This window comes from Nycticebus coucang, chromosome 20 (assembly GCF_027406575.1).
Source record: "Nycticebus coucang isolate mNycCou1 chromosome 20, mNycCou1.pri, whole genome shotgun sequence".
NCBI classification, from domain to species: domain Eukaryota; kingdom Metazoa; phylum Chordata; class Mammalia; order Primates; family Lorisidae; genus Nycticebus; species Nycticebus coucang.
The window spans coordinates 14885180-14910089 of NC_069799.1; the positions used below are offsets into that span (position 1 = coordinate 14885180).

At 41.6% G+C, this 24910-nt stretch overlaps 1 protein-coding gene across 1 annotated transcript in view; it reads left to right on the forward strand.

Annotated features, from left to right (window-relative positions):
• The first annotated feature begins 20516 nt into the window (after window positions 1–20516).
• The window catches only part of LOC128572926 (zinc finger protein 726-like), a 204214-nt gene continuing 199820 nt past the window's right edge, over window positions 20517–24910 (forward strand). The window contains exon 1 of the mRNA XM_053573086.1: window positions 20517–20527. Within this exon, the coding sequence (XP_053429061.1) occupies window positions 20525–20527 (3 nt within the window). The 5' untranslated portion in view covers window positions 20517–20524. The remainder of the gene's footprint in view (window positions 20528–24910) is intronic.

The window sequence follows — 24910 nt, forward strand, 5'->3', positions numbered from 1 at the left end:
CAATCTGTACAAAAATAAAGTATGTGAACAAAACGTGTACCCCCTAATACTCTGAATTTAAAAAAAAAAAAGAAAGAAAAGCTTAGCTGTTATCCTCTATGTATTTTTAACATTTAGCCTGAAACTTGTCACTAGTTACAACAATGAAGACATGATGAAAATTAACTTGAAACTTCTTCAAATGCAGTACTCTTTCTAGGTATAAATTGTAATTACTTTTGTTCCCTTGTAATGTCAGCATCAAAGCAGAAGGATGCTATATTATAGTGAATAGATGTACTACATTTGACTACATATATGGAAAATATGATTTTGATTGATTAAAGCGGACACAGTTGAATAACAAACTTGTACAGTAGGGTTTTACTGTATTATTGACAATCATGAGTGACCTCAATATGGAGGAATGAGTGAGTATGTCTCTGCATTAGTCAGAAAAACATTTAGTGGTGGCTTACATTGAAAATGCAGCCATGACTTGAATCTTCTATGACAGAATATTTTTGGTCTGAATTCATGGTCAATTCCACATATCGGTTGGTTTCACTTCATGACAATGTAAATAGAATCTTAAGGACAACTATCAATGAATTTTTCCAATTATTTTTTGTAGACTCTTTAGAACTTAATTGCTGTTAAATAATCCGCTTACCGTACACATTGTGCTATTTGTGTTTGGCTGTAGCATATTTTGCATGTGAAGAATAGGAACTTAAGGAACGATTGTTGAAAAATTACTGCAGGCATATGTGAAGTTGTAAAATCAATGGCCACATATTTATCATTATTCTTGTGATAGAATCATAAATTGCTCTTTAAAAATTCAAGTATTATTGATAATCTATTAAACTATTGTCTGTAATCCTGTCATTGTTCCTCATAAATTTCAACTAAATTTGAAATTTAAAAAAATAATAAAAATAGCCAGGCATTATGGCGGGCGCCTGTAGTCCCAGCTACTTGGGAGGCTAAGGCAAGAGAATAGCTTAAGCCCAAGAGTTTGAGGTTGCTGTCAGCTATCCATGGCACTCTACCAATGACAGCAAAGTGAGACTGTCTTCAAAAAAAAAAAAAAAAAAACACTCAAAGTCACGGTTGAGTCAGCAACCAAACAAGAAACAGGTATACCAAGTATATGTTGGATGTTGGCTAGCTTTCAGGAATATGGACATGAAGAAAATCATATTCTTTTCTTTAGGGAATGCAGTCTAACTGAGTAGACAGACAAACAGATTACAGTGTAGTCTGGAATGTCCATTAGTATACTTGCATAGAAATGAGAAGAAAGGATTAATGTTACCCATGTAACATCCTATTCCAATCTCTTGTCACAGGTCATACTGCCCTGGAAGGTAGAGATAATCCATCTTACTAAGTTCCATGTGCACTGTTGAGCCCAACCAAACTCATATGTAGGTACTGACTCTACCATTTAACAAATAGCATTACTTTAGGCAACTCTTTTTTTTTTTTTTTTAATTTTTGCATTTTTTTGTTTGGGATTGATTGAGGTACAAAGAATTAGGTTACACTGATTGCATTTGTTAGGTAAAGTCCCTCTTTTTTTTTTTTTTTTTTTTTGTAGAGACAGAGTCTCACTGTACCTCCCTCGGGTAGAGTGCCGTGGCGTCACACGGCTCACAGCAACCTCTAACTCTTGGGCTTACGCGATTCTCTTGCCTCAGCCTCCCGAGCAGCTGGGACTACAGGCGCCCGCCACAACGCCCGGCTATTTTTTTGTTGCAGTTTGGCCAGGGCTGGGTTTGAACCCGCCACCCTCGGCATATGGGGCCGGCGCCCTACTCACTGAGCCACAGGCGCCGCCCTAATTTTTTTTTTTTTTTGTAGAGACAGAGTCTCACTTTACTGCCCTCCGTAGAGTGCCATGGCATCACACGGCTCACAGCAACCTCCAGCTCTTGGGCTTATGTGATTCTCTTGCCTCAGCCTCCCGAGCAGCTGGTAGTACAGGCACCCGCCACAACGCCCGGCTATTTTTGTTGTTGTTGCAGTTTGGCCGAGGCTGGGTTTGAACCCACCACCCTCGGCATATGGGGCCGGCGCCCTACTCACTGAGCCACAGGGGCCTAGGCAACTCTTATCAACCCTGTAAACTAGAGTCATTGTTGACACCATACGGGTGAAAGCAATTAATGCTGCCTCTAGCACTTAATAGGTTCTTAGAGTTTTTATGTCTCATTTTCCATTTAAAACAGCACTGCCTATTTTTTGGTTTTGTTGCTTAGGGTTTTTTTTTATTGTTTGTTGCCCAACAAGTTTACCAAATTTGTATTCAGATAGCTTTGGACCGATTCAAAAATATCTATGTTCAAGCAAGAAGATTTGTCATGATGACTTTCAGATGAAACCTGTAGGTTCCCTAGGCAACTCTCCAAAAGGCTTCTCAAGCCGTGTGGGCAGTGAGAACAGCTATGGAATAAATGGATAAATATTCAGAGGGACTGCTTTGAAAATGAACTTTATGGACACCCTGTGTTCTCTCATTTGGATGAAAGAACTTCATAGTCATCCCTTATGTACTGCCTAATGGAATCTTCAGGATCAGATTTTGTTTCAATAAATTTTGTTTTAAAATGTGAAAAAAAAAATCACAATACCTGCCTCTCAGGTTCATTTAAAATAAATCTGTTTCCCTCGATCTACACATCCCTCCTAGCAACAGCTTGGTACACCTATAATTTCCACATTCCTTCCCCTTCTCTTTTTTTTGAGACAGAGTCTCCCTCTGTCACCCTCAATAGAGTGAACAGCTCACAGCAACCTTCAACTCTTAGGCTTAAGCAATTCTCTTGCCTAAGCCTCTTGCATAGCGGGGACTATAGGTATCCACACAACACCCGGTTGGAACCTGCCGCCCTCAGTAGGTGGGGCTGGTACCTTATCTACTGAGCCACAGGTGCCGCCCTTCCCCCTTCCATCTAAAAGGCATCCATAAAAGTCTCTGACCATCGCTTAGACATTGGGTAATCATTCTTCTGGTTCCCAGGATTCTCATGGGAATAGGGTGAGTTTTGCCATGATCCTACAATGTGTTAAATAGTAGTGTGTCCCAGAAATAAAAACAGGCTGGGCTTGGTACCAGTAGCTCGGTGCATAGGGCATCAGCCACATACACTGAGGCTGGAGGGTTGAAGCTCGGCCAGGCCCTGCTACGTAACAATGACGAATGCATCCAAAAAATACCATGTGGCACACAACTGTACTTCCCCCTCCCTGCCCCTCTTGCCTTATACTTTCTGGACTGTAGTTATGTTGTACCAATCCTATGAATGTGTAGGTGATTATATATTGATTTCATAGTAGTATTGACTACATTGGATACTTTTTTTCCCATCCTTGAGATACTTTACTAAGAGGAATATGTTCCAGCTCCATCGAGGTAAACATAAAAGATGTGAAGTCTCCATCCTTTTTCATGGCTGCATAGTAATTCTATGGTGCACATATACCACATATGGTGTTAATCCATTCATAGGTTGATAGACACTTGGTCTATTTCCATGTCTTGGCTATAATGAATTGTGCTGCAATAAGCATCCTGGTGCAAATGTCTTTGTTGTAAAGAATTTTTTTTCTTTTTTTGGCACAGAGTCTCAGTTTGTCACCTCTTGTACAGTGCCGTGGCATCACGGCTCACAGCAACCTCAAACTCTTAGGCTTAAGCAATTCTCTTGCCTCAGCCTCCCAAGTTGCTGGGACTACAGGCCCCTGCCACAACGCCTGGCTATATTTTTGTTGTTGTTGCAGTTGTTTGTTCAAACCCAGCCTGGTTTGAACAATCTCCGTGTATGTGGCTGGCACTGTAACCACTGTGCTACAGGCACTGAGTCATGGTAAAGTAATTTTTGATCATCTGGGTATATACCTAATAGAGGAATTGCAGGATCCAATGGTAGGTCTACTTTTAGTTCCTTGAGTGTTCTCCAAATTTCTTTCCAAAAAAGGTCTATTAGCTTGTATTCCCATCAGCAGTGTAGAAGTGTTCCCTTTTCTCCACATGCAAGCCAACATCTGTAGTTTTGGGATTGTGTGATATGGGCTAATCTTACTGGAGTTAGATGATATCTCAAAGACATTTTGATTTGCATTTCTCTGAAGATTAATTATGATGATCATTTTTTCATGTGTTTGTAGGCCATGGACCTGTCTTCATCAGAGAAGTTTTTGTTCAAGTCTCTTGCCCACATAGAAATGGGATTATTTGTTCTTTTCTTATTGATTAGTTTGAGTTCTCTGTAGATTCTACTTATCAGTCCTTTGTCCGAAGCATAACCTGCAAAAATCTTCTCCCATTCTGTAGGTTGTCTGTTTGCTTTACTTACTGTGCTCTTGGCTGTGAAAAGCTTTTTAGTTTGATCAGATCCCAGGAAGGTATTTTTGGTGTTGCTTCAATTGCCCAGGGGGTCCTCCTCATAAAATATTCTCCAGGCTGATTTCCTCAACTTGTTTTCCATGCACTCTCTTCTAGTATTTTTATAGTTTCATGTCTTAAGTTTAAATCTTTTATCCTGTGAGAATCAATTTTTGTTAATGGTAAAAGGTGGGGGTCCAGTTTCAGTCTTCTCCAGGTCCCCAGCCAGTTCACCCAGCACCATTTTTTAAATAGGGAGTGTTTCCCTCACTGAATATTTTTGATAGGCTTGTCAAAGATCAAATCATGATAAGTATCTGGGTTCATCTGTTGGTTCTCTATACTGCTCCATAAATCTACCTCCCTGTTTTTGTGCTAGTACCAAGCTGTTTTGATCACTATGGGAATTGCTTAAACCCAAGAGTTTGATGTGAGCTGTGATGCCATGGCAGTCCACTGATGGTGACAGTGAGACTGTCTCAAGGGGAAAAAAAAAAAAAAAAACAGAGGCTGGTATTACAAAAATTTAAGGTCCCAATGGGTTAGGTGTTTTCATGAAGGCTATACTAAGAGACTACTCTCAAGTGAAAGGCATTCATTTGCTCCCCTGAGAGGCTTCATGTGGAAAACACCAGTAAATATGGATGCCCTGGGTAGCTTGGGTCATCCTCAGACAAGTGTGAAGCTCAGGACTGGGAACAGACAGTGTAACCTCAATGTGACTTCGAGTGCCATTGACTTATGTTTGAAGAAACTCTCTCAGAGTCCACATGAAAGGATGTTCTTTTGAAGACCCTCCAAAGTGATTAGAAAGCTAATCATGTAGGAGGCAGGCCCTGAAAGCAGACTCTAACTGTCTCTGGAATTTCCTGGAAGGAACCTTGGCAGTGGAAAACAAGATAAGTTAATGTGCATCTCAGTTAAAGGTTGCACCTGCTTTTTACAGATGAAAGGCTGAATAAGTTTTTGTGGTTACTCTGTATGGTTTCTTTGTACTTTTATCATAAAAACCATTTATAGCCAGCTGGTTTTATTATTAGAATGTATACATGCAAAACCTTGCATCGTTCAAGTATATAAGCGTGTAAGAAATAAACTGAAGTTGCTACATGCCTGAGAGAGCTGTAGCCCTCCTCTTCTTGCTACATTCTGACTGCTGGTCTCATCTCTCTGACCCCAGCCTGAACATTTCCAGCAACAACTTGGCGTAGTCAGCAGGATACAGGACTTCGTGGAATTCGCTTAAGGTAAGACCAGGCACGGTTAGAACTGAGAGAAATTGCTCCACACAGTAGTAGGCAAGACTCTCATGAATAGGAGAGGAGTCATGGGCAATTCCCCATCCTTGGAAGAGCAGTATGTTACGCTCTTGAAAACTTTAGTATGGAGCACAGGTACCTCTGTAAAGAGGAAAACCTTGCAGAGCCTATTTCAGGTGATTGCTAAGCATCGTTATTGGTTTACTCCTGAAAAGAAAAATCAATTAAATTTAAGGGGTGTGGAAGGATGTAGAAAAGGCTCTGCAAAGGGCTCATCAACGAGGGGAATGCATTGAATTAGATGTCTGAACTGCTTTTAATCTGGTAACTTTGGCTTTGCAGCCATTACAATCTAGTTCAGATACAGAACAAAAGACGGAGCTTGCGACTTTAAAAGTTCCCCCAGGAACAGGCTGCCGAAACTGCAGAAATGCTCACTTACGGTGAGATACCACTTTCAAATAGCTCTAGCAGCTCCTCTGAAACTGACACTGACTCGGAGGCTACCGAGGTGAAGGAGTCCAATGATAATATGGCTAAGGTTCAACACCATTTGGAACGTTGTTGTCAAATTATGAGTTCACAATAACATGGTCCTCTATCTAGAAAGGATGATGGAATATTTTCAACTTTGGCGGTGAATCGTATGCTCTAGCCGCACCCTTTGCTCCAGGTGCTCCACCGCCTCCTCCAGTTGTTTCAGTTTCTCAGCGGCCTCTTCTTTTTCCAAATACCCGAGTGGGAATGGTATTTATTTCCCATTAGGGTCTGATATGTATAATATTTTGCATGAAGCTGAACCAAATTCTAAAAATGCTCAGAATTTCCTACCTCCACACTGATGCCTACTTCATTTGCCTTTCCAATAGTCAGAATTCCTAATTATGATGGTACTATTGATGTTGCTCAGTTTCAAGTTGATATGAAAATTTTGAAACTTTTAAAAGATGCTATTAGCACTTATGAACCTAATTCTCCATATGTGCAAGGAGTTTTAAAATCATATTGTGGAGACCGTTTATTGATTCCTATAGATTGGGACACCTTGGTTCAAACCACATTGTCCCCTGGTCAGTACTTAAAATTTAAATATTGATGGAAAGAAGTTCCTAAATTACAGGCTCGCTGTAATTGAGCTTTAAATCCACCCACATTTTATTTTGAACAACTAACAGGAATAGGATTACATTCTGATGTAAGAGCACAATGCAATTATACTAATGAACTGCTGGCACAAATTCAGGAAATTTGCTATATGGCATGGCAAAGATTAGATGAACAAGGGGAGATAAGAAAATTTTTTACAAAAATCCTTCAAGGACCTAATGAACCATGTACTGATTTTTTAGCTCACTTACAGTCAGCTGTTCAAAGAATAGTTAATGCTTCAGAGGCACAGAATATGCTTTCGCTTTCACTTGCATATGAAAATGCTAATGTTGATTGTAAAAAGGCTTTGGCAGGAATAAAGATGCAGGAAAATGCTACTTTAGACCATTATGTATGAGCCTGCAGAGTTGTGGCTCTGGGACCTTTCACACTAATTTGTTGGCAGCTGCTCTTAAAGGCACAGCCACTTCTACTAAAACAAAGTGTTACAATTGTACAAAATCTTGTCATCGTCACAAAGATTGCAGGAAAAATAAGGCAATTACAAATGCTAAGTCCTCTGGTCCTCCAGGTTTATGTCATAGATGTGGAAAAGGAAAACATTGAACAAATGAATGCAGATCCATTAAAGAGAAAGATAGAAATATTCTCCCTCCCTTACAAAATCAGGGGAACTTCTCAATGGACCCGACCCAGGGCCCACAGACAAACAGTATGGATTCTCTTGCTCAACAATTTCCAGTAAGCAACGGCTAATCCCATGCTCTGATTCAAAACAATTAAAGTTCTCAGTGCAAGATTTATTCCATGCCACTCACAATAGTGCGGCCTCGGATTTGCTAATTAACAAAACAGTGACTGTTAGGGCAAATATCTTACCTATAAAATTGCATACTGGTGTTTATGGCCCTATCCCAATGAATACAGTAGGTCTATTATTAGGGTGCAGTAGCTTGACATTACAAGGGTTACAAATTCATGTTGGAATAATTGATGCTGATTTTGAGGGTGAAATTCAAATAATGGCCTCTGCTACTAAAACTATTACTGTAGAAGCTGGACAGCGTGTTGTTCAATTATTCATTATCCCATATCATAAGGGGAAAGCAGTGCCTATAAAAAGAGAAGGTGGATTTGGCAGTACAGGAAAGCAAGTTTTTTGGCAAGCCTTCATAAATGACAATCAACCTCAGTGTGTTGTAACTTTTCCTGATGACACTGTCCTTAACAGCCTTGTAGACATTGGAGCTGATGTCTCTATTATTGCTGCTTTTTTTTTTTTTTTGGATTTTGGCCGGGGCTAGGTTTGAACCCGCCACCTCTGGCATATGGGACCGGCGCCCTACTCCTTAAGCCTCAGGCACCACCCTATTATTGCTTCTTATATGTGGCCAAAGAAATGGTCTAAGAAAAGGGTTGAAACCACCTTTGTGAGACTTGGAACAATGACAGATATTGAAGAAAGTACACATATTTTAAATTGCTTTGGACCTGAAAAACAACTGGCTCAGTTTCAGCTGTATGTTGCACTGATTGTTTTAACTTTATGGGGAAGAGATTTACTTCAACAATGGGGTGCTATGCTATCTATTACAACTATTTTCCAGCAGCAAAACACATGATGTTTAATACGGGTTTTGATCCCACAGCAAACACCTCTCCCCTTAAGGCTGAGGGGACGAGACAAGCAGGTGATTGATCTGGTTTGGGATTTTCTACTCTTTCAGAGGATTTTCCATAGGGACCACTGCACAGCGCTTCGCCCTACCTTTACAATGGAAATAAGACAAACCTATATGGGTTGATCAATGGCTCCTTCCTCTGGAAAAACTAGAAGCACTTTATATTCTTGTCAAAGAACACAGAGAGCAAAAACATGTTGAACCATCTAGTAGTCCTTGGAATTCTCTTGTCCTTGTTATTAAGAAAAAATCCGATAGATGGCGCATGTTGACTGATTTAAGAAAAGTCAACGCAGCTATTCAACCCGTGTGCCCTTTACAACCAGGAATTCCAAACTATTGCTGATTCCAAAAAATTACTCTATCATTATAGTAGATTTAAAAGATTGTTTTTTAAATATCCTCTTATATGCCAAAGATGCTGAGCGCTTTGCATTTACTGTTCCATCTTTGAATAATGCTCAGCCTGCTCAAAATTGTCAGTGGAAGGTTTTACTTCGGGGCATGTTAAATAGCCCCACTCTTGGGGGAGGAAAAGCAGAAAGAGGGACGGAGGGAGGAGGGGTGGGGCCTTGGTGTGTGTCACACTTTATGGGGGCAAGACATGATTGCAAGAGGGACTTTACCTAACAATTGCAATCAGTGTAACCTGGCTTATTGTACCCTCAATGAATCTCCAACAATAAAAAAAAAAAATAGCCCCACTCTTTGTCAATTATTTGTACAACAACCTTTAGATTTAGTACACAAAGAATTCTTGGAAGGAATTTGTTTACATTATATGGATGAGATCTTATTTTCCCACTCTTCATATGAAGAGTTACAGAAAATGTACTCTAAAGCTTGCCAGTACCTTGCCAATTTTGGCTTTCATATTGCCTCAGAGAAGGTTCAAACAAAAGAACCACGGAATTATTTAGGATATAAATTGTCAACTCAGCATATAATTCCTCAAAAAGTCCAAATAAGACAAGATACATTAAAAACAATGATTTTCAAAAATTATTAGGAGCTATAAATGGAGTCAGATCCTTATTAGGAATACCTATTTACACTTTAACCCATTTGTTTTCCTTATTAGAAGGTGATCCCGCCTTGCATAGCTCAAGGCAACTTACAAAGGAAGCCGAAAAGGAATTACAATGGTTAGAAAAACATATACAAGCAGCTCAGCTTGGTAGAATCGCTGATTTTTCATACTTTATTTTATATGTTTTTTCCTTCTGAACATTCATCCACTGGATTATTAGCACAAAAGGAAGCTTTTGTTGAATGGTGTTTTCTTCCACACAAAGCAACAAAGAAAATGGAAACACACATACAAAAAATATCATTTATAATTTTAAAATGTTGTTCTAGGTTACAACAGTTAGCAGGATGTGATCCTGATAAAATTGTCATTACTTTAACTAATCAATAATTAAATAATCTCTATAACTTCTCTAGGGATTGGCAGGTGGCACTTTCTGACTTTATAGGTGAAATTGACAACCATTACCCCATAGATAAACGTTTACAATTCTTAAAGAACACTTCTTGGATTTTACCTCGAATTGTTAAACAAAAGCCTATGGTTAATGCTCCCACTTTTTACACTGATGCTAATAAAATGGATGTTTCTAGTTATTTAGAACCTCATAATTCTAAAACCCAACAATCTCCTTATCAAACTGTTCAAAAGGCTGAATTATTTTGCTATTATATTACTTTTAACTGACTTTCCTAACATTGCTTCAATTGTGGTGACTGATTCACAATATTCTGCACATGTGGTGCAGAACATAGAAACAGTTACCCTCCCTTGGAGTGAGTCAGAATTAATTACCTTATTTTTTACATTGCAATAGCTCATTTGCTCTCGGGAGCAACCTTTATATATTACTCATATAAGAGCTCATTCTAATTTGCCTGGACCTCTCTCTGAAGGTAATGCTGCTATTGATCATTTAATTGGATCAAAAGAAGCTGCTAGTCTGGAACATTCCTTACATCATAATAATGCTCAATCTTTAAAGGTTTGACATGGTGTGACATGGCACACAGTAAGAGCTATTGTTCACTCTTGCCCCACTTGTCAACCTTTAATAATGCCACCTTTACCCTCTGGTGTTAATCCAAGAGGCCTAAGAGCTGATCAACTTTGGCAAATGGATGTTACTCAAATTCCAGAATTTTGCCATCTTAAATATGTCCATCACTCTACAGACACATATTCTCATTTTTCTTGGACATCTGCATTTACTTCTGAATGAGCAGATGCTGTTATTTCCCATCTTCTTGAAGCTTTTGCAATTATGGGAAAGCCACATCCAATTAAAGCAGATAATGGTTCTGCATATGTTTCTAATAAATGTCAGGTTTTTTTTTTCAATTACATAGCATTAAACACATTACTGGACTTCCTGGCAATTGCACGGGTCAAGCTATAATTGAAAGACATGATCGTACATTAAAAAATATGTTGCTCTGGGCGGCGCCTGTGGCTCAAGGAGTAGGGCGCCGGTCCCATATGCCGGAGGTGGTGGGTTCAAACCCAGCCCCGGCCAAAAAACCAAAAAAAAAAAAAAAAAAAAAAATATGTTGCTCAAACAAAAAGGGGGAGATCAGTACAATAATACACACAGAAATAAACTTCACTCTGCTCTATTTACTTTAAATTTTTAAAATATGGATGATGATAATAAGGCATCAGCCCAGAAGCATTGGATAAAACCAACATAAGAACCTCTTAATGAGCCAGTTTTTTTATAAAGATGTATAAACAAATAAATGGATCCCTGCTCAGTTGTTGTATTGGGGTAGAGGATATGCTTATATCTCAATAAGTTTTTTTGGGTCCCTGACAAAGCTTTGAAACTGAGGGATGGCACAAAAGAGACCACACCCCCAGGAGATGGACCCACAAGCTCTGAGAGAACAGTTCATAAATGACTCTGAACCAACCGACCAAGAAAACCAAGATGGCTTTGGACCAAGAAAACCAAGACAGCACTGTCCCGCACTCTGAACACACCAGAGATGACCTGGGACCAAGTGAAGAAGTTTCGTCATCAAGCAGAGGATCTTGGCTCAGAATAAACAACCTATGACCACACCTACTTTATTTCTGGCTATGATCTCACTCCTCACTACCCAGGTAAGTGCTCAATTATATGAATATTGAACATATATCCCAAATCCTCCTGTACTAAGGGGATTCAGCTGGTTTGAACGAAATGTACCAATTTATGTGAATGAATCTTTTTGGCTTCCTGGAACTTATGACACTCGTAGTCCTTTAAAACCTAATGAGGAAGGAATGACACTTTTCTTTCTTTCTTTTTTTTTTTTGTAGAGACAGAGTCTCACTTTACCGCCCTCAGTAGAGTGCCATGACGTCACAGGACTCACAGCAACCTCCAGCTCTTGGGCTTCCGCGATTGTCCTGCCTCAGCCTCCTGAGCAGCTGGGACTACAGGCGCCCGCCACAACACCCGGCTAGGAATGACACTTTTCAATTATAGTACTGGTGTCAGTGGACCACCCATTTGCTTTGGTAATCAGTCCCATTGTTTAACATTTTAGTTTCAAATTTGGACAAGTATAGGCCATCATTCCAGTGAATCTCCACAGAAAAAGATGTATTTTTTAGTAGCCCTTTCTATTAAAGGAACAATACTTAATGATTTTTTGGCTTCTCCTGAGTTACCTCTTTGTCAGATGCACACATTTTCACAAATATGTGAATGGGTGCATTGGGTGAAATGTTAAGGTGAGCACATCTGCAACAGGGACTTGACCACATGAACACAATGTAACCTGAGCATTTCTACCCTCATATTAATCTAAAATTTACAAAAAAAGAAGACATGCATAAATAAAACAATTGACAATTTGCACTGGTTAATTATCTATTTTGGAGACAGTGTCTCACTCTATTGTCCCAGACTACAGTGCAGGAATGTCATACCTCACAGCAACCTCCAACTCCTCAGCTCAAGCAATCCTCCCATCTCAGCCTCCCAAGTAGCTGGGACTATGGATACCTGCCACAACCCCCCAGCTAGTTTTTTATAGACAGGGGTCTTCCTCTTGCTCAAGCTGATCTCTAACTCCTGAGCTCAAGCAATCCACCCACCTCAGCCTCCCAGAGTGCTAGGATTAAAGGAGGAGCCCTGGTACTTGGCCTCTTTGAAAGTATTAAACTATAAGTTTTGCTGGGCACCAGTCGGTCAGTGGTTAGAATGCTGGCCCTGTGCACCAGGGCTGGTGGGTTCAAACCTGACCTGGGCTTGCTAAGCAATTAAAAAAAAAAATGGCTGTTTTTAGAGATGGAGTCTCTCTCTAGTTCAGGCTGGTCTCAAACTCCTGAGTTCAAGTGATCCGCCCACCACGACCTCCCAAAGTGCTGAGATTACAAGGGTGAGCCAACATGCTGGGCTCCAAGGAAATTAACTTTGGAATTGGAAATGTGATAGATTGTGCCTGAGTTGTGCTGTTTTTTATTTAAAGTTAATGTGGTATTTGATATGAACCATTATATAGAAAACTGTGATTTTGGGAATGGAACAACAGAACAGTCTGGAGAGACTACTCTCACTATTTTCCAGAAACGCTGGCCTTCTGACAAAGTTTGATGAACCTGTCCCTATCTCTGCATATTGGCTGACAGTGATAGGTGGCCAGATCCTCTCTACCAATAACAGTCTCACTAACTCTGAGGCCAAGGGAAAACCTTCCCCTCAATTTTTTGATTGTTCCCTGAATACCAACACACATATGGAAAGTTCATAAGATAGAAGACATACAAATTTATTAATGTACTACCTGTGGGAGGAAAGTTCTGAAAGATTACACCAACCTCCCACTGGGGTCCCTCTTCTTCATTATAGAAGAAAGACATGGGAATTTAGACCATTTTCTTGGAGAACAAAAAATGATTAGCGAGAATGAATGAATCAAGGAGAAAAAAAGGATCTTATAAATGACTGCTTTAGGAATCTGAATGAATCAGAGAGGCAAAAATTATGTTGAGGAATAAACCATCCTCCAAGAGTGGTTGAATTTATGTGCAGCGGGCAAGGAAGTAACAGGAAAGCAATACAAAGCAACTTTTTATTTTGGTAAGAAGCTTTGTTACACAGGAAAATTTATTTTATTTTGCTTATTTATGTATCTAATTTTTTTTTTTTTGAGACACAGTCTCACTATGTCACCCATGATAGAATGCCATGGCATCAGAGCTCACAGCAACCTCAAACTCCTGGGCTTAAGCACTTCTCTTGCCTCAGCTTCCCAAATAGCTGGAATTGGAGGTGCCTGCCATAACACCCGGCTATTTTTTGGTTGTAGTTGTCATTGTTGTTTGGCAGGTCCGGGCTAAATTCAAAATTGTCAGCTCCAGTGTATGTGGCTGGCACCCTAGCCACTGAGCTACAGGTGCTGAGCCTTTTTATTTACTTTTGAGAGTCTCAAGCTTTCGCCCTGGGTTGGGTCCCATGGCGTCACAGCTCATAGCAACCTCACTCTCTTGGACTCAAGCAATCCTCTTGTCTCAGTTTTTCTTTTTATCTTTTTTTAAAGACAGAGTCTCACTTGTTCACCCTTGGTAGAGTGCCATGGCATCATATTCCACAGTAACCTTAAACTCCTGGTCTTAAGCGATTCTCTTGCCTCAGCCTCCAAAGTACCTGGGAGTACTGGTGCCTGATAGAATGCCTGGCTATTTTTAAGATGAGGTCTCACTCTCACTCTTGTTCAAGCTGGTCTCAAACCTGTGAGTATAGGCAATCCACCTACCTCAGCTTCCCAAGTGCTGGGATTACAGATGTGAGCCACCACTCTTGGCTTGCCTCAGTTTTTCTATTTTTATTATTTATTTATTATTTATTATTATTATTATTTTTTTTCAGACAGAATCTCACTATGTCACCCTTGGTAGAGTGCTCTGTCATCACAGCTCACAGCAACTTCAAACTCTTGGGCTTAAGTGATTGTCTTGCCTCAGCTTCCCAAGTAGCTTTGAGTATAGGTGCCCCACACAATGTCCTGCTATTTTTTTATTTGTAGTTGTTGGGCAGGCCCAGGCTGGGTTCAAACGTGCCATCTCTAGTATGTGTGGCTGGTGCCTTAGCTGCTGAGCTATAGGGACCAAGCCATATTTTTATTTTTATTTTATAATTTTTTTTATTACACTCTCACTATGTCACTCTTGGTAGAGTGCCGTGGTGTCACAGCTTACAGCAACCTCAAACTCTTGGGCCCAAGAGATTCTATTGCCTCAGCCTCCCCAGTAGCCCTGACCACTAGCACCTGCCACAACGCATGGCTATTTTTTTTTTGCAGTTGTCATTGTTGTTTGTTGGCCAGGGCTGGGTTAGAACCCTCCAGCCCCGGTATAGGTGGCTGACACCGTAACCACTGTGGTATGAGTGTTGAGCCAGTTTTTCTATTTTTAATAGAGACTAGGTCTTACACTTGCTCAGGCTGGTCTTGAACCTGTGAGCTCAGGCAATCCTTGGCCTCCCAACTGCTAGGATTACAGGTGTGATTCACCATGCCTGGCCCTAAGCTACAATTCCCTTAAGAATTACTTTTTGGGGTGGTGCCTGTGGCTCAAAGGAGTAGGGCGCCGGCCCCATATACCGGAGGTGGCAGGTTCAAACCCAGCTCCAGCCAAAAACTGCAAAAAAAAAAAAAGAATAACTTTTTGCTCCTCAGCATCAACTTAGCAGGAACCACTTGAAGTTTAACCAACCCAAACTAACAATTTTCCTCTAACTACATGAGGATTACTTGAGCCCAAGGGTGTGAAGTTGCTATGAACTATGATGCTAGGGCACTTTAAGGAGGGCAACAAAGTGAGACTATGTCTCAAAAAAAAAGAGGCTGGCATTGGGCAGATGTCTGTCATCCCAGCTAGTCCCAATGCTTAGACAAGAGAATTTCTGAGCCCAAAATTGTGAAGTTTGTGTGAGCTATGGCACCATAGCACTCTGGGAGGAAGGGGAGTGGACAAAGTGGGACTCTGTTTAAAATTTTAAAAAAAAAGGAAGAAGTTAAAGTAGAAGGAGCCCTGGGATGTGCCTGGCTCCCACTCAGGTGCTAAGGTCCTACCCTGGTGCCAGGCCAGCCCAGCCATTACTTGCCACTTCTCTCGCTTTCTGTTTTTTTTTTTTTTTTTTTTTTTTTAGACAAAGTCTCACTATGTTGCCCTCGGTAGAGTGTCATAGCATCACAGCTCAAAGCAACTCTTGGGCTTAAGCGCTTCTCTTCCCTCAGTCTCCCAAGTAGATGGGACTACAGGCACCCACCACAATGCCCAGCTATTTTTTGTTGCAGTTGTCATTGTTTTTTAGCTGGCCTGGGCTAAAAACCCACCAGCCTTGGTGTATATGGCTGGTGCCCTACCCACTGAGCTATGGGTGCCACCGACCTTCCACTTCTCCACATCCCTGCTTTACTCAGCTCAGCCCCAAGGTCTCTTCCCCTTGGTGCAGGCCAGAGGCAGAGGAGAAGAGGCTGGTGCTGTGCTCACCTGTGTTCAATTTGGAGACTCAAAGCCTGGAAGGTTGGATTAATTAGTGGGAGTCACTAATCCCGGAGGTGGTGGATATCCTTAGCAGACTTCAGATACTCTCAGAAACTTACATCTCACACACACCCTGCCCTGTCCAGTCACAATAATCACATTGCTTATGTGTATATCCCATCCTTTGCAGAGTTATGTAACCAAAGTATTGAGGTTCCTTCTTGGAGGTCCATTAATTTTAGTTCAGTGTATGATTTCTTTTTTTTTTTTTTTTTGCAGTTTTGGCTAGGGCTGGGCTTGAACCCATCACCCCCAGCATATGAGGCCAGCACCCTACTCCTTGAGCCACAAGTGCTGCCCTCAGTGTATGATTTCTGGAAGATAGATAGGCATCCATCAAGCAGTGTGTCTATAAGTAGACCCTTTGTACACATTGTCCATGCTCCCACCTAGGGCTCTGTCTCCTCCACCCTTGCACCTGAGGAGAGATGATAGGCAGTAGAATGTTTCCTTGTGTTGACAACCAAAAGAATGTGGTTCAGGCCAGTTACATCTCTGAGGTTAGTGGAATCAGAGCCCTCAGAGCTGCAATTCAATGTGGCAGCAACTATTGCTGTGCGTGTTGGTTCATGCTTGTAATCCCTGCACTTGGGGGTCCAAGGAGGTGGGTGGATTGCCTGAGTTCACAGGTTCGAGACCAGCCTGAGCAAGAGTGAGACCTCATCTTAAAAAGAGCCAGGCAGGGCGGCGCCTGTGGCTCAGTGAGCAGGGCGCCGGCCCCATATACCGAAGGTTGTGGGTTCAAACCCAGCCCCGGCCAAACTGCAACAACAACAACAAAAAAATAGCCGGGCATTGTGGTGGGCGCCTGTAGTCCCAGCTACTCAGGAGGCTGGGGCAAGAGAATCGCCTAAGCCCAGGAGTTGGAGGTTGCTGTGAGCTGTGTGATGCCATGGCACTCTACTGAGGGCAATAAGGTGAAACTCTGTCTCTACAAAAAAAAAAAAAAAAAAACAGCCAGGCATTGTGTCAGGTGCCTGTAGTCCCAGCTACTTGGAAGGTGGAGACAAGAGAATTGCTTAAGCCAAGGAATTTGAGCTTGCTGTGAGGTATGACACCACAGCACTCTACCAAAGGTGACAAGTGAGACTCTGTCTCAGAAAAGAAAAATAAATGTGGCAACAACTGGCCACATGCTGTTCTGAATCGAGATCTGTGCTTTACACTTAATGCACAGGATGAATTGTAAGGATATGTAACCAAAGTAATTCATTAATATCTTTTTATTTGTCAGTTAATGAAAACAATATTTTGGGATGTATAAGGGTAAATAAACAATAATAGTAAATTTAAACTATTTCATTATCTTTTTTTTTTTTGTAGAGACTGAGTCTCACTTTACCGCCCTCGGTAGAGTGTCACAGGACTCACAGCAACCTCCAGCTCTTGGGCTTCCGGGATTCTCCTGCCTCAGCCTACAGAGCAGCTGGGACTACAGGCGCCCGCCACAACGCCCGGCTATTTTTTGGTTGCAGTTCGGCCGGGGCTGGGTTTGAACCCACCACCCTCGGTATATGGGACTGGCGCCCTACTCACTGAGCCACAGGGGCCACCCGACATTATCTTTTTTGTGATGTGGCCACTATAAATGTGAAAATGACCCAGGTAGCTCTCATTTTATTTCTATTAGTCAGGCTGAATCAGAGGACTGCCTCCCATTTCAAAGTTAAGGTTGCCCCCTCAAAAGACCAGAGTTCAGGCAAATTTTAAAAAATCTTAAATTTTAAAATAATTGTTGCTTTTCACAAGATTGTGCCTAAGGCAAGGAAGGAAGCTTGTGCCCCTACCAAAGCCAGAGCCAAAGCAAAGGCATTGAAGGCCAAGAAGGCAGTGCTAAAAGGCATTCACAGCCATATAAAAAAGGACATTCATACATCATACACATTTTGGTCACTGATGGTTCTGTGACTGCTCTGGAGGCAGCCCACCTATCCCTGGGAGAAACAAGCTTAACCACTGTGTCATCATTAAGTTCTCCCTGACCATGGAGTTTACAATGAAGAAGAGAGAAGACAATACATTTGTGTTCATTTGGATGTCAAACCAACAAGCACTAAATCAAACAGGCTATGAAGAAGCTCTCTGACATTGATGTGGCCAAGTTCAACACCTGGATCAGGCCTGATAGAAGAAGGCATATGTTCCACTGGCTGATGATTATAATGCTTTGGGTGTTGCCAACCAACTTGGGATCATCTAAACCAAGTCATTACTAGGCACGGTGTCTCACATCTGTAATCCTAGCACTCTGGATAGCTAAGGCAGGTGGATTGCCTGAGCTCATGAGTTGGAGACCAGCCTGAGCCACAGTGAGACCCCATCTCTGAGAAAAATAGCCAGGCATTGTGTCAGGTGTCTGTAGTCCCATGTACTTGGAAGGCTGAGGCAAGACAGTTGCTTAAGCCCAAGAGTTTGAAGTTGCTGTGAGCTGTGGTGCCATGTACCTCCACCCACAGTGACAAAATGAGAATCTGTCTCAAAAAACAAAAATAAATAAATAAATAAAAATACGAAGTCCAGCTGGCTAATTTTAAATTCAGCATGGATATAAAGAAATAGTAAAGTATTTCAATTAAAATTGAAATTGTGAAGTTCAAGTTTATTTATTTATTTGTTGGAGACAGAGTCTCTCCTTGTCATACTTGGTAGAGTGCCATGGTGACATAGCTCACAGGACTCAAGATTTTCTCTTGCCTCAGTCTACCCAGTAACTGGGGCTACGGGCCCCTGCCACAACACGGGGCTATGTTTTTGTTTATTTGTTTGTTTTGTTTAGCAGGCCCTGTTCTGATTCAAACCCATCAAACCCATCAGCCCCGGTGCTTGTGGACAGCGCTCTAACCACTGAGCTATCGGTGCCCAGCCTACCCTTAAATTTTAAGTTTAAACAGTAAACTATTGTAAATTGCACACGACCTTTATGTCCTCCCTGTATATAATTTTTTGCCATAAAATATGTATATATAATTGTTAACGTGTTGTTTCCATGAGTGGAAAACATGTATTTACTTTGTGTTATATAGAAATACGTATGTATGTATATATACCTGAAATTAATAAAAGGATATAATTTACATTCAGGGCTAAATACAAATATCCCTCAGGCAGAGCTGCATGACAGAGAAGGCACAAAGCCCTGTGTAAAAAGAGCTACAGAGTTTGTTAGGAAAAATTGACGCTGTAGCTCAGCCCTTTCTTCAAGAGGTGTACCACATACTCCCTATGTAGTGCCTGTTAGTTGGGAGATTAAATACCACCTCCTGCATGAAGCCTCCTGCAGTGGCAACCCCCTGGAGATGACAGGTAATTTCACCCTTCTCTGAACTGCTATATACAGCCTTTGCTTTAACTCTCAATGGTGTTCACCTGTCTATAAGGTTACTGAGTTCTTTCTGTTTGTTTGTTTGAGACAGAGTCTCATTTTGTCACCCTCGGTAGAGTGCTGTAGTGTCACTGCTCACAGCAACCTCAAATTCTTGGGCATAAGCGATTCTCTTGCCTCAGCCTCCCAAGTAGCTGGGACTACAGGCGCTCACCATAAGAACCAGCTATTTTTTGTTGCAGTCTGGCCGGCCGGTTTGAACCTGCCACCCTCGGTATTTGGGGCTGGCGCCCTACCACTGAGCAACAGATGCGGCCAAGTTACTGAATTCTTCATGTGCATGTTTTTACCTAGACATCGCCAAGTGTATTGAAAACACCTTCACAGCTGAGTCTAACTCCTGTATAGATAATAGGTGCCCAAGCCTAGCACAGACTAAACACTCAGAAAATAGAGTTTCGTTCCTTTTGTAGAAATTTGTTAAACAGTTACTGTCTGGCAAGTACGTGGCTCTGGAATATCCAGATGAATAAAGTCATGATTCATGCCCTTAATTAAAAAAAAATTTTTTTTTTGGTGGTGGCTGTGGCTCAGTGAGTAGGGCACCGGCCCCATATGCTGAGGGTGGCGGATTCAAACCCAGTCCCCGCTGAACTGCAACAACAACAAAATAGCCGGGCATTGTGGCGCCCACCCGTGGTCCCAGCTACTTGGGAGGCTGAGGCAAGAGAATTGTCTAAGCCCAGGAGTTGGAGGTTGCTGTGAGCTGTGATGTCACAGCACTCTACCAAGGGCGATAAAGTGAGACTCTGTCTCTACAAAAAATAAAAATAAATAAAAAAAAAAAAAAGGAAAGAAAAAATTGCTGTGGGGAAGACCCTATTAGCGTAATTGGATGCCTCTTCCAGCCTCTTGTTCGATGGCATTCCTGTCACTCAAAGTCAGAGAGGTGGGGTCTTAGGCCCTATCCAATCAGAGCTTCTCCAATGTGAGCTGTCCAATCAGATGCACAGTCAGAAAGAAGAAGGCGGCACCCAGGATTCTGAGGACAGTTTGTCACTTGAGCTGGGCTCTGAGCTGGGTTGTCCTCTTCAGCTGTTCCATCTCCTGGAGATCTCAAGTGTCTCTGCAGCAGCCTCTGTCACCCTGTGACCTGCAGGTACTGGGAGATCTGTAGAAAGGACACCAGGACCTCCCGGAAGCTGGGAAATGGTGAGTACAGGAGACTGGGTGTCCTGAGAGGGGGAGGGGCATGGTTGGAGCCAGAAGAGGCTGTGGAGGGACCGGGCAATTTCACTTCAGTTTTAGTCTTTAGACTAAAGTTTGCCACTGGCATCCCTTGGCCCACGGATCCCACTTGGCAAAAGGTGGAGATGGGCAGGGAGTTGGGCCCCTGTTGCTCCACGCGTTTCTGAACCTGTTACTTGCACCACAGCCCAGAGCTCTCTGAGCAGCTGTGTGCCTGCAGCGGCCGGCATCCCTCCTGGTGACATTAGAAGGATCCTCAGGGAAGAATCCCAACTGAGTGTGTGGGGTTTGTTCATGAGAGGGGCTGTAGTCTGTGAGGCCCTCAACCTCTCCATTCTTTTGTTAAACAAACTGAGGTCCCGACGCGGTGGCTCACTCTGTTGCCTGTTGTAGTTAAACACGGGGACAAGGAGTCCATGCTTAAAAAGGCTTTATTATCGGAAAGGCTAGTAATTCCAGAGAACAGCGAGTGATTTTTTAAAAGCTTTTTTTCCTATATAACAAATTTTAATAATTTGTATATAGGGAATAATTTCACAAGTATACTGGAAACATACTTATGTGATTAACGTGTAGGCAAGTTAAATACATATAACAATTAAAACTAATAAAAAAATCATCATCAATAAAACATCACTATACATGCTATTAACTTGTTCTACAATGCCTCATTACTTCCTTGTTTTTGTTTTTTTTTTCCCCAAAATTATCTTTATTCACTATTTCTGGTTTGGCTTGTTTGACTGACTTCCTCTTCCTATGTTTTAAAGTCAATTCTCAGTTCAGAAATAGCTAAGAAAGGTTGTGGGGGTGTCTATGTCTACCTCATTCTCTACTTTTATTTAATTTATTTTCTCATCTATGAAATTGATTTAAATTGAAAATAATTTTAAATAATTTTAAATTTATTATGGTTAGTTAAATTGACATGTGGGCTGTACTGGTTAATTTTGTTTTTGAAATTTGTGAAACAAGGCTGGGCCCAGTGGCTTAGGCTTGTTATTCTAGCACTCTGGGAGACTGAGGCTGGTGGATTGCCTGAGCTCATGAGTTTGAGACCACCCTGAGCCAGAGTGACAACTTGTACTATTAAAAAAAAAAAAAAAAAGCCCGCTATTTTAGCCAGGCTAAAATGTAGTCCCAACTACTTGGGAGTCTGAGGCAAGAGAATCACTTAAGCCCAAGATTTTGAGGTTGCTGTGCGCTGTGATGCCATAGCACTCTACAGAGGGTGACAAAGTGAGACTCTGTCTAAAATAAAATTAAAAAAAAAAAAAGAAATTTGCGAACAGCGGGTACATATGAATGGTACACACTGTATTTTGTAACATATTAAAAAGCTTATGATACATAACTTCAGAATCACTATAAAGGTACGGACTTAGGTAATGTTGGGTAATTATGACAATTCTTTAGTTAGGAAGTGTTGGATATTCTGAAAAATCTTGTTTGGTGTTTATTTGGATTATGTCTTTTATACATCTTGTTTTTAGTGAGTTGGTAACTAATAAATTGAAGCAGTATATAGATTTTAAAGTTTTTCCATCTATGTGTTTTAATAATTAGTAATGGCTGTTTGATTTTTTAGTATAGCTTCTCATACTTGTTTTAATTCAATGCTCAGAGTGTTTATGGCTTGAGAAATTGTATTAAGGGCCTTGAGGATGGCACAGGCCAATGGACTAATTTTCAGATTGAGTCCAATAGCTATTGTTGGTATGACAAAAATGGCTAAAGTGGTGTATTTAGTGAAAGGTTCTGGACCCGAGATGTGAGATGAAAGGAAAAGGGAGATCCAATTCATGCAGTTAATGTGGCCTTTATTCCACCTGGAGTACAGGTGGACTGAGATTCCTGACCCAGGAGAAATACACACGTGGGCTATGGCAGACAGGATTTAAAGGGTTTGGAGAGTCAGGATTGGTGGCATTCCTATTTCCTGGGAGGGACATGAGTTTGACCGTCTCTGGGTGGGGCGTGACCATGAGACAGTGTGGGCTGGGTAAATTTATTTGGGCGACTACACCTGATCTATCATACTAGCTTTTTTAGTTTCTTATCAGGAGGGTGGATGATGGGCGTGGCTTCTTTTTGACTGCTTCCTTTTGGGAGGGGTTGGGTAGGCTGCCTGTAAAAAAGAATTGGAGGGGGAGAGGAATAGTGTTTACAGGAATTTTCTGGGTTTTCTTCAGCTTGAGATGGTTGGTATTTAGTAGGGTGATGATATGACAATTTTCAGGTAATTGTTCAATGAATTGAGATATGAAGCAAGGAATTGCTGATCTGTAACTGAGAATGAGAAGGATTTTATTAGTGATTTTATCATCAGTTGAGATTGATGGGTAGGGGGAAAAATCCAGAATTGGTAGAAGGGGTAGCCAGAAGGAGAAAAAGAAAGAATAAGAAAAATTGTGTTTCTTGAGGGAGAAAGTCTTGGAAGGTGCCCTGAAATCACAGATTTTTTAGAGGCTCCAAGGAGGTCATTCCAACTTTGAACGTGTGAGAGTAGCCAGGCATCCTGAGAAAAGTTATAGAGAAAAGGAAAAAATTGGGGAAGCATGTTATACATTTATTAGGAAGTGGATTCTTCAGGGATCCTGGTGAGTTTGAGGTGGTGGGGGACAGTACTTGCAATTTCCAGTGATAGTCCTTCAGTGTTGGAAGTTTTCCTATAGAGTACAGTTTTATTCAGGATCGGTGCATCCTAACTGGGGCGATGCACAAGGTGAACAGCCGTGGGATTGCTGTAAAGAACCATGTGAGGGGCTGTCCAACGATGAGGTAAAGTCTTTTAGAGCACTAATTTTGTGAGCTGTTGTATAAGGATGCTATTCTTTGTTCTACTTGTCCTGATGATTGGGGTCTATAAGGCACATGTAAATGCCACTGAATTCCTAGGGCTTGTGAGATTTGGGAGGTTATGTGGTTAATGAAAGCTGGGGCCTTTGTTGCTCTGAATAGAGCTGGGGAGATGGAATCTAGAAATAATGTGGTGTCCTTTACAGTGAATAATGGCAATTTCCTTTGGAAGTGTAGTTCCATTCAGGAGGTCTTTAACGAGTGTGGCATTGATGATAGAGGAGCCTTGGGTGGTCATGAATCCCCTTTCTTGCCTTATAGCTGCATGGTGGAATTGTAAGGCTTTAGTGAGGGGGAAGAATTCTCCTTATTGGGCAGTGCCTCAGTGAGTAGGGTGCCGGCCCCATATACCGAGGGTGGCGGGTTCAAACCCAGCCCTGTCAAACAAGAAAAATAGCAACAACAACAAAAAATAGCCAGGCATTGTGGTGGGCACCTGTAGTCCCAGCTACTCAAGAGGCTGAGGCAAGAGAGTCGCCTAAGCCCAGGAGTGGAGTTGGAGGTTTCTGTGAGTTGTGACTCCACAGCACTCTCTACCGAGGGCAATAAAGTGAGACTCTGTCTCTAAAAAAAAAAAAAAGACTTCTGCATGTTGTGAGGAAGTGCCTGGAGGCAGAGTTACAGAGGTGATAATGTGGGAAGAAGACACAATAGCAAAACCTGTCTTGGCAATGGAGTGAGCAGTGGGCTTAAAAGAACTGCCATCAATAAACCAGGTGTCTTCAGGATTAGGTAAGGGAAAAAGAAATATTTGAAGAAGGGTGTAGCATTACAATAGGATTTATAGGGAGGTCAGATCGAGAGAATGGAGGTGTTGGAGAGGAGCAGGATGGGTAGTGAGAGGTGGTGACCAGCAGGAATTGTCAAGGTTTCTTGCAATTTTGAGAGGGTATCTCTACCTAGTAGGGGAACATTACATGAAGGAATAATAAGGAATGAATGCGAGAAAGTGTCCAGAAAGTGTGTACCATAAAGGTGGAGTAACATGGGGGTAGATTACATCAATACCCATCATAGAAATCTGTTTGCTCTAAAGGACCTTTATAAGATGGCAGCATGGAAGAGTGGTTTCCCATGTCTATTCAAAAATAAATTGGCTTGTGGCTCAAAGGAGTAGGGCACCAGCCCCATGTGCCAGAGGTGGGGGTTCAAACCCAGCCCTGGCCAGAAACTGCAAAAAAAAAAAAAAAAAGAAAAAGAAATTGGCTTATTTTCCACTAGCAAATTCCTTGGAGTTTAGACTTTGTAATTGTCCAGGAGACACTATGATCCTCCGTGAACCGTGAATCTTTACAGCTAGGCCCAGAAGGTCAGGAAATTCAGGCACGTTTTGAGTGCATCTGCGAACGAGGTCCCCAGGACTTGGGCAGAATTTTGCCTTATTCTTGGAATGTCTGCGAACCAAATTCTCAGAAGAACTTGGTTCGTTAAACTTCCAGTGAGGTCTTCTGCAGGTTGGACACAGTTTGTGGGCAGGATTTTGCTTTG